The 10,504-nt window shown below is 44.8% G+C and overlaps 1 protein-coding gene across 1 annotated transcript; it reads right to left on the bottom strand.

The window, feature by feature from the left end:
- Window positions 1-1,937: 1,937 nt before the first annotated feature.
- LOC142665878 (proton channel OTOP2-like) lies at window positions 1,938-9,553 on the bottom strand. The gene is made up of 6 exons (XM_075845668.1): window positions 9,109-9,553; window positions 5,820-5,956; window positions 5,365-5,423; window positions 3,995-4,134; window positions 3,064-3,911; window positions 1,938-2,221 (listed from the first exon to the last, which is right to left on the bottom strand). Exons 1-6 carry the CDS (start codon window positions 9,551-9,553, stop codon window positions 2,051-2,053), a joined length of 1,800 nt encoding a protein of 599 aa, XP_075701783.1. The 3' UTR covers window positions 1,938-2,050.
- Between the last annotated feature and the right edge of the window lie 951 nt (window positions 9,554-10,504).

Below are 10,504 nucleotides of genomic sequence, written 5' to 3' on the forward strand. Positions count from 1 at the left end.
GTCACCCCCCCCCTCGTGTAGAGCGTGTCACCCCCCCCCTCGTGTAGAGCGTGTCACCCCCCCCCCTCGTGTAGAGCGTGTCACCCCCCCCCCCTCGTGTAGAGCGTGTCACCCCCCCCTCGTGTAGAGCGTGTCACCCCCCCCTCGTGTAGAGCGTGTCACCCCCCCCCTCGTGTAGAGCGTGTCACCCCCCCCCTCGTGTAGAGCGTGTCACCCCCCCCCTCGTGTAGAGCGTGTCACCCCCCCCCCTCGTGTAGAGCGTGTCACCCCCCCCCTCGTGTAGAGCGTGTCACCCCCCCCCCTCGTGTAGAGCGTGTCACCCCCCCCCTCGTGTAGAGCGTGTCACCCCCCCCCTCGTGTAGAGCGTGTCACCCCCCCCCCTCGTGTAGAGCGTGTCACCCCCCCCCTCGTGTAGAGCGTGTCACCCCCCCCCCCTCGTGTAGAGCGTGTCACCCCCCCCCCCTCGTGTAGAGCGTGTCACCCCCCCCCTCGTGTAGAGCGTGTCACCCCCCCCCCCTCGTGTAGAGTGTCACCCCCCCCTCGTGTAGAGTGTCACCCCCCCCTCGTGTAGAGTGTCACCCCCCCCCTCGTGTAGAGTGTCACCCCCCCCCTCGTGTAGAGTGTCACCCCCCCCTCGTGTAGATAGTGTCACCCCCCCCTCGTGTAGATAGTGTCACCCCCCCCTCGTGTAGATAGTGTCACCCCCCCCCCCCTCGTGTGGATAGTGTCACCCCCCCCCCTCGTGTGGATAGTGTCACCCCCCCCTCGTGTAGATAGTGTCACCCCCCCCTCGTGTAGATAGTGTCACCCCCCCCCTCGTGTAGATAGTGTCACCCCCCCCTCGTTTAGATAGTGTCACCCCCCCCCCTCGTTTAGATAGTGTCACCCCCCCCCCTTCGTGTAGATAGTGTCACACCCCCCCTCGTGTAGATAGTGTCACACCCCCCCTCGTGTAGATAGTGTCACACCCCCTTGTACATAGTACCACACACCCCTGTAGATTTTGTTACACCCACCCTTGTAGATAGTTCCACCCCCCCCCCCTTTGTAGATGGTGCCACACAGTCCCATATGTAGGATGCTCCCCTTCCTGAGGACGCGTCTGTGGCTGTCATTGTTAATAGGGATCCTGTGGATGTGTTTGTTATGGGAGTCCTGCGGCAGGTGCTTTACATAATCATTATGGCATGGGCAAGGATGTATTCACACGTGCAGGTTTTAGTCAAGTTTTTTTTATTCCGTTTTTGAAGCCAAAACCCGGTGTTGATCATAAAGACTGAAAAGGTATAAAGAACAGATGCTACTTCTCCTATTATTTGAATCCACTCCTGGCTTTGACTTCAAGAACTGCATAAAAAAAACCTGAACAAAACCTGCATGTGTGAATGCACCCTAATCGTGTTAAAATTAGGATCACTTGAAACTGTTCCCCTGAAATTTACTGTCACCATGTACCCTGAGCATCATTGGTTCTATGGCATTTGAAAGAATTTTTTAAAATAATGGTTGCGGATTTGGGCGCAATCTGTCACCCCTGGTGTAGGATAATATAATCAGAGGCATATGTGTTAGAAAGTATAAGGCACACAAATTGTGATCTGAATATTTGTTTTCTATTTAAAAATTGAAATGAATTATTTGTATATTATTATACTTACTATAGTGCTTGCTTTTTCTTTGCCAATAACCTGCGCAAGCACTCCAGCTTAAAAAACAAAAAAAATAACACGTAGATTTTTTTTTTTATGGACACTGGACAAGTGTCCCCTATTATTATGGTCTGCACCTTGTGGCAACCCTGCTCCCTACCTATAGTTATATAAAGTCACAAATCAGAGCATAGACACATATCAACCGCTACACAATATTGTTTCATTCATTATTTTCTATAAATAGTTACAAAAATAAAACAGTCTTGTAATTATTTCAGTTCGTTATTAGATCACAATCCGGGGAATAAGTGTTTCCCCCGTCTCGGTTTGTTCCGTCTTCCACTGTATAATAACTTTTCTCGTTGTACTGTCTTTCAAGACTCCTTATACAGCACATCCTATGACATTCGAAACACTTCCAAAAGGCTGGCGGCTCCATGCATACGATAAAAAATGCCAAACGGTAGGCTGATGTTGGTGATTATTGTCCATACCGTAGCTCCATAGAATTTCATCTCTAAGTTGTTCTTTAACTGGGGTCGTGCCCCAAAGGCGGGCATTAACCAAAGCTGTCAAAAGAAAATTGGAGACATTAGACAATAGTATGAGCACTAACAGAACTTTAAACAGCACGTTCACCTATAATATATTTATATATTATTTATTTATGTAAAAATGTATCTTAATAGATATTGCCATCCAGATGCTGTTTGGCCACATTCAACGGTCTTCCACCCAGATCCCTTTCCTCTCAACATTGTGGGGGAAAAAAGCGACAATTGTACTGAGCAAATGCATGCACTATAAAGGCAGACCGCTTGCTGCTGGGGGTACAAAACCTGTCTATCGAAAGGGTGCAAAGGGGGAAACAAACATGTGACCCTTCTTTCCTGGTTGTCCAAAAACAGCACCATCACGGGGGACCATTTTTATCTTTAATATGGAGCTTTCTCGTTTCTATGTACGCCTGAGAAGACCGTTCCCAAGACCGTTCCCAAGACCGTTCCCAAGACCGTTCCCAAGACCGTTCCCAAGACCGTTCCCAAGACCGTTCCCAAGACCGTTCCCAAGACCGTTCCCAAGACCGTTCCCAAGACCGTTCCCAAGACCGTTCCCAAGACCGTTCCCAAGACCGTTCCCAAGACCGTTCCCAAGACCGTTCCCAAGACCGTTCCCAAGACCGTTCCTTCAACGGAGCGTGTGAAGGGTCCGTGAAAAAATAGGACATGTTCTATTTTTTGGAGCTTCTCGCATCCCTCCATAGACTCTAGTGTATGGGGGATGCGTGATCACGCATCCGGCACAGGTGCAGCATGGGTGCCCACCGAACGTGAAAAACTACAGTTTTTCACATCCGAGTTTGGCCACGTTCATGTGAATGTAGCCTAAAGGCGTCTTCCTCGGTACTTACTATAATGTTACAAAGCAGCAGAAAAAGGGAAATCTCCTGAACAAGTCTTCTTTTTAAATTCCATGGACAAATATGATCCATTTGCATTTGATTGTTTACTGTATTTGCTCCATCAGGTACTGTTGGTTCTTGAGGAGGTTCCTCCGGAAGGTTGGGGGCAACAGATTCATTTGTGTAAACAAGTTCTTTATGTAGATCCAGAGGGGAATCTCTGAAAGGTTCTCTATGCAGGCCTTCAATGATGAAGGTGTTCTGCAATGTAAGTTGTACAATCATGAGTAATGAGTACACGAGATTCAAAGCATTGAGCAGCTCCCCTGGAGTTGTAGCTACCATTGCAACTATGGAGTAATATGAAATACAGTATTGACCGAGTGCTGCTCCCAAGAGCAAAGTCACATCTAAAGTACGAGTTGGATTCTTATGACCATCCATGTCCCTCTTATCAAACCGGTAAATGATGGAGCCAGTGAGTGAGCCCATGGACATAATGCTGAGGACAACGACATTGAATGAATAGAACATGACATGGGCCTGGTGGCTTTTGTCTCGAATGTTGACTTGTACTTTGTATGTAACAAGAGCCACAATACCACCAAGAAGAACTATTCCTCCGAGCATAAGTCCAACAAAGATACTATGAAAGCAGAAACAAGGGCTAAGACGATGGTGGCATGGCATGTTGTCATCCATCACACGGCCAACGTTTTTCCACATAACATATGTCATAGCTGAAGCAAAGAGGCTATATTCTATATTAAATGGATAGAGGTAATAATATCCGGTCTGGAAGATGTGGCACAAGTGATTACTGCAGCGGCAAGTGTGGCCATGCGCTCCACCCGCATCTACAAAGAAAAAGTATAAAAGTTAAGGTGAAGTTCAAGACTTTTTCTGAATCTTTTTCTCAAACATTTCTTATGCCTTGTACCTCTGTGATCATGGTAGCCAGTTGTGCTGGTCAGCTCCTTGAAATCTTCCTCCATGTCTCGCGTCTGATGGACAGATTCATCAGTCACTGCAGCCATCCATATACTGAGATTTGTTATCAGTACCAACATAAGACCATACCTGAAAAGTCATAATATTAAAATATAGATGGGCATTTTTAGAAGATGTGATATAATATTGAAATGTTCTGAGTTATTGTCAACCAGTCATCTCTCTCGCTTTCTGCCTGTGACAAGCATGCTGCTGCACAACGCAGCAGCATGCGCAGCCTTTTCGCTGCCTTTTCCTCTACCTCAGACCTGCTTGCAATTCGGAATGTTCTATGTAGCTTCTGATCCACTTCTCCCTTCACGATGACCACTTCTCCCTATGGGATACTTGGAAAGGTGCCATGGGACATATTGATTCTGCATCTACTAACTGTAATTTTTATAATCAAGATTTCAGACAAAAACTAGATTTATATTCTCCTCTAAATAAAAAGGTAAGAGCTTTCATAGGGAGAAATATAAGAAAACTTGTAGGCCCCCTGCACACGGCCGTAGCTGTAATCACGGTCCGTGCAGAGCCGGCCGCGGACAGTCACCTGCATGTGCGGGCTGTGCTCCCATTATAAAGTATGGGAGCACGGTCCATAAAATAAAAAAATAGGACATGTCCTATTTTTTGTGGATAATTTTTACGGCCCGGACACCTTCCCGTAAATATAAGAGGAGGTGTCTGTGGGCCATAAAAATGAATGGATCAGTATTTTGATCCTCAATTACGTTCCGTAATTGCGGATCAAAATTACGTTTGTGTGCATGGGGTCTAAATGTGGGTAGGTTGAGAAGTGGTGAGCATGGTTTCATGTGTCTGCTGGAGAGTCTCTTTAGATAAATATATAACTAGAGGGTTGACAATTTATTTACCATAATAGCCGGTTAGCTGCGCCTTGAATGCTATATACTAGTGGAGAAAGTCATTACCGGCGATACAGTAAATAGCGGACCCACCATATATTTGAAAAAAGGATATGATATAAACCTTGCTGTCAATAAAGAATATACTTGTCTCTTACGTCAAGACTTTTAGACAGATGGCATGTTCTGTGATGCTTATACCAGAGGAAGTGCCATGATAATAGCCCAGTCTCATTTTAAGTAAGAGAGACTGTGTGGGCATGGTATATCTCATAAAGGTTTACTAAGGCTATACAGGTAAGCCAGGCGTAATCTAGGAAGGCAGTAGATGGATTATGTATTTTGGGTGGAACTGCCTTCTAAGAAAAATCATACGAACATTCAGAACAACACCCTCAGTCATAAAAAGAAAATATACATTTTGTTGCATTTTGTCAATTCATCTTACCTGGAAACATTGGTATGAATCTGTACGCAGTGTTTACTGGAGACCCAGAGAAAATATGTCTGAAATGTAGAAGCAAGTACTATTGATTAATAACATAAAATGGCAAGGCCCTGAACTGTTAGGCGACATTCACACGAACGTGGCCAACCTCGGATGTGAAAAACTGCACTTTTTCATGTCCGAGGTGCACCTGTGCGGAACGCGTTGTCACAGATCCCATATAGACTAGAGCCTATGGAGGGATGCTTGACACGCAGTAAAATAGGACATGTCCTATTTTTTCACAGACCCTTCACACGCTCCATTGAAATAACGGTTGTGTGAACGGCACCATTGAAATACATGAGTCCGTGTGATGGCCGTTGTTTTAACGGCCGTCACACGGACGAGATAGACGCTCGTCTGAATGAGCCCTTATAGAGGGGGTACCATCCGCATCTAGATTGAACTTTTACCTGCAGGATAATGAATGCGCTCTGAACCATGGGGTGGATAAGCTTGATCGGAGACTCACAATCAATATAACTAATGTAATATCCAATCTTAAATACATCCAGAACCAGACTGCAGATCCCAAAGAACACCAGGCCACCTGCCGGAAGAGGAACAAACCTTTACTGAACAGCAAGTAAATCTATTAACATTTTCTCTAAAGGAGTCAACAATTGTACAAATTAATTTAGCTATATTAAACCGCTATAGAAACTTTAGCACATTGTTATCAGTGAACGAACCTTCCTATGTCAACCATTATAACAAAGAGACAATATGGATAATAATCTTAAAGTACCTGATCTAAAAACCGCACTTACACCGCCTAAGCTGCCACATAATGAAGAATACCGCTCTAATAAGGCATGCGGGGGAACATGCCATAATCAAACACATCCATAATATCGTCGTGCGTATGAGGCCTTAGGCTGGACGGAAAGGCTGCGGATTTAACCCTTTCTACATTAAAAAGGATCAAATCCGCAGTCAACATCTAGAATAGAATGAGCATGCTGTATATTTAAAAACTTCTGTCCGGAAAATGTTCAGTAGCATGTATATTAGATTTGTTGAAATCTGATCTACATGGGTGGGGCTGTAATCCCCAGCAAATTTTCCGCACAGAAATTCTGCAAATTATCTTGTCTGATCGCTGGGGGCCCCACCAATCGCAAGTCCCGAACTCCCTGTTCCTCCTCACTGCATCCCCCGCAGTGAGCAGGGTATTTAATGAAGCGGTGGTCGAGCATGCACGCTGCCACTTCATTCAAAGTCAATGGGAATGATGGAAACAGCCGGGTACAGCGCTCTGCTGTTAATGTCAGTCCTATAGATATTTAATGGAGGGGCCGGCACATGCTCGACCGCTGTTCCATTCAAGGTCCTCCTCACTGCGGGGGATGCAGTGAGGAATATCTAGGGGTTCAGGACCCAAGCGATCAGACAATTATCACCAGGTGATCATTAACTATTCTGGGATAGTCCCTTTAAGACTACACTTATAGCAAATGTAAAACAACTATGTACAAGGATGGCCTTCTAGTTTAATCAAAGATTTCTAATGTACACATGCACTGTGTTGAGAAAATTGAAAATTCACGTTGTGTGGCATGGTCTGTGACCTCCCACTAGTATTGCATAATTCACTAGAGGCCTATGTTCCAAAGGTCATCCCAGAGTTGTAGTTAATTATATATGGGCTGTGTAGGGTATTGCAGGTTCGCCTCATTCACTTGAATGGGTGTGAGTTGCAATACCAGACCTTGTCCATAAACAAAAGAGGCGCTCTTTCTAGATCAAAACCACATTGGTTTCATGTTTTCTTAACTTTTTACAAGCTAACCCCCCCCCCCCCCTTCCCACACACACACAAACACACGACAATTTACCTCTTTTGTGTGATCTTGAAAAATTATCAACAAAATAAAAAATTAAAACAAACAATTTGTAATCTTGACCTGGGTATTTTCTTGATGCACAGTGCAGGAGGTGTAATAATGGTTTACCCCATGGACTGGACCAAATCACCCTTGATATAAAAAGGGGGGCACCGGAAAAATACTTTGGGGAGGTCTTAGAAGGCCTAATCTACAGTCGGAATTAACTTTTTTTTGTTTTCAGGTGGGGCCTTGCTTTCAGGTAAAGCATAATGCTGTCTAATCTTAGCTTCTCTCTCAAGTACTTAACATGCAGCAAATTTTAGTGGGAGTGAGTAGACCTTAAAATTCCTTCCTAGCTAAACCAAATATAATAAGAACTACTACAGTGATTTGTTGCAGCTTTAGTCTATTTCCTTGTATTGGGTTGTTATTCTAAACCCAAATATCTAAATTTTGATTAGAGGTTTAGAAAACAGATGTTTAATTCTGAGTTAATACATTGGAATTCACTATTCAGGACCCTCATCCATTAGTCCGAGTGCAGAGGGCCTACAAAGAAAGGCTATTTCACAGGAAGCCCACTGATTTCAATGGGCGCTGTGTAATGCCTAATTTCCCCATAGGTGATGCTGCAGGGGAATTAAACACTTGCTGCCAGGTTCATCCGTAGATTAGAACTGATCGCTGGGGTTCCCAGCAGTGGAACACTTTGTGATCATCTCATTGTGATAAGACCCTTCTAACCCATTGTCCAAAGTGGAAATCCTCTATATTAATCATTTGTTCCTATAGTCTTCCTTAGTAACGTCTCACTGATATACATTTTAGGAAACGTTTTGAGACGTCTGATCATTGACCTATTTTACACAGTAAGTCCTCATGCACACGACCGTATTTTTTCCCACCCGTAAATACTGGCGTAAATACGGGTCCGGTGTCACACGTATTCCACCCGTTTTGCACCAGTATTTACGAACCCGTGCCCGTAAATATGGGTCCGGTGTCACCCGTATTCCACCCGTATTTACGGGCACGTTTTTGGCGGCAAAATAGCGCTGCACTAATCGGCAGCCCCTTCTCTCTATCAGTGCAGGATAGAGAGAAGGGACAGCCTTTTCTGTAATAAAAGTTAAAGAAATTCATACTTACCCGGCCGTTGTCTTGGTGACGCGTCCCTCTCTTCACATCCAGCCCGACATCCCTGGATGACGCGGCAGTCCATGTGACCGCTGCAGCCTGTGATTGACCTGTGATTGGCTGCAGCGGTCACATGGCCTGAAACGTCATCCAGGATGTCGAGAGGGACGCGTCACCAAGGCAACGGGCGGGAGACCGGACTGGAGGAAGCAGGAAGTTGTCGGTAAGTATGAAAGTCTTTTATTTTTATTTTTTACAGGTTTATACTGATCGGTAGTCACTGTCCAGGGTGCTGAAAGAGTTACTGCCGATCAGTTAACTCTTTGAGCTCCCTGGACAGTGACTATTTACTGACGTCGCTTAGCAATGCTGCCGTAATGACGGGTGCACACATGTAGCCACCCGTCATTACGAGAGCTCCATAGACTTCTATGGACTGTCCGTGCCGTTATTACGGCCTGAAATAGGACATGTTCTATCTTTTTCAACGGCACGGGCACCTTCCCGTGAGAAAACGGGAAGGCACCCGTCGCCAATAGAAGTCTATGAGCCCGTTATTACGGGTCGTGATTACGACCCGTAATAACGGGAGTTTTTACGGTCGTGTGCATGAGGCCTAAGGAATTGGAAAATATAAAAAGCATGCAGTTCAAGTTGTACTATTACAATGGGAAAAGTTGTTTAACCCTCTTATACAATTACTGTAAATCATTTTAGCATGTTGTTGCTGTATTACCTCTCAGCCACACCGGTCCTGCATGTGAGTCTTTGTAGAGTACTGCATTTTTCCGGCACGAGAAATAAAATTGGAATATCATCCAGAAGGTGGAGAGCAGCATCAGAAAAACCAAGAACGCAAGAACTTCAGTGTCCTTAACAGAGACTTCTTCTAAGGTACCACTGCTCACAAGAACACAGGCAATCAGACCAACATTAATGGCCAGCAGGGCAGACAACAAGCGACCTCCCTTCTTCCAGACATCTAAGTGAACTTCATGGTTACCTTGGATCTGATTATGGGCAGGCATATCCACCTGGACCACTGAACTGGCCAAAGTTGTAGCATCTGCTGGAGGAAGAGATACTGAATCTTCATGAGTTGTGTGAGGAACGTTTATTTCCAGGTTTTGGCTAATAGGGGGCGCTTCCAATTCTTGTTGGGCAGATGCTGAGGTGCCCATCTTTCATTAGGCAGACCTGAAAAACAGGGGGGAAAAAAATCTTAGTCTACATTCTCCTCCACTACATCCCTTCATTAAGTAATGTATTTGAATAGTTGGCCAGTGACGTTGGGATTCCATATCTTGGTTACAAGTTTATAAAGAGATTTATGTACGGTTAATTCCATCTTAATCGTGAGTTTCTCCTATTTCACCTCACAACACCCTACATACAAAACCTTTCTTGGCACTGCTCCATCACAGTAAAGGGTGAATCTAAAGGGTTAACTCTGCGGGAACAGCTGTGGCAGTTTTAATTAACAGAGCCCAAGTCATCTCATTTAAATGCAAATATGTTCAATAAATCCCTTGCAGAATTCAGAAAGGTCACAGGTCAGAACTCTCCGCTCCGCATAGAAGGTCATGGCAGTATTTCCTGGTAAAACGTAGATGGCATTTTTATGACGTAAAGAGACCTTTGGCCTTTGATTGATAATTCTATTACCATAAGGAAGCTAGTTGTATCTTTTTATCCAATGTTCTATTAGATCTCACCATCTATGAGGAGAGCGCCCTAAAAGTTCAGCTCTATATGTCATGTAAGGAGCCTCTAACCCAAGTCAAAAGATAATACAAGTGCATCCCTTTCTATCTCCTACAACTGAATGCCACACAGTGGAGAATACCTACAAAACAGAAGGCATTGCCCGTGTTGATGATTGTTAATTTTAAGTCTATTACTAGGAGATTGGCAGGCACACAGGGTCTAAGGCCCTATGCACACCACCGCAGAATTTGTCTGTAATTACGGCACATGTTCATTTCTATTGACCACGGACGCCTTCCTGTATATTTGCAGGAAGGTGTCCGGGCTGTAGAAAGCCTCCGCAAAAGATAGGACATGTTCTATCTTTTGCTTTTTACGGACCGTGCTCCCATACTTTATAACATACATCTGACACCCACGTTGTA

This window comes from Rhinoderma darwinii, chromosome 13 (assembly GCF_050947455.1).
Source record: "Rhinoderma darwinii isolate aRhiDar2 chromosome 13, aRhiDar2.hap1, whole genome shotgun sequence".
Lineage (NCBI taxonomy): Eukaryota > Metazoa > Chordata > Amphibia > Anura > Rhinodermatidae > Rhinoderma > Rhinoderma darwinii.

Bases quoted from the DNA above. Each gene is read 5' to 3' on its own strand.
- LOC142665878 (XM_075845668.1), bottom strand. From the start codon at position 9,553: ATGGGCACCTCAGCATCTGCCCAACAAGAATTGGAAGCGCCCCCTATT. The intron at 5,957-9,108 runs GTAATACAGCAA...CTCTTCCGGCAG, and splicing joins AGGACCGGTGTGGCTGAGAG to GTGGCCTGGTGTTCTTTGGG. The intron at 3,912-3,994 runs GTACAAGGCATA...TTTTCTTTGTAG, and splicing joins TGGCTACCATGATCACAGAG to ATGCGGGTGGAGCGCATGGC.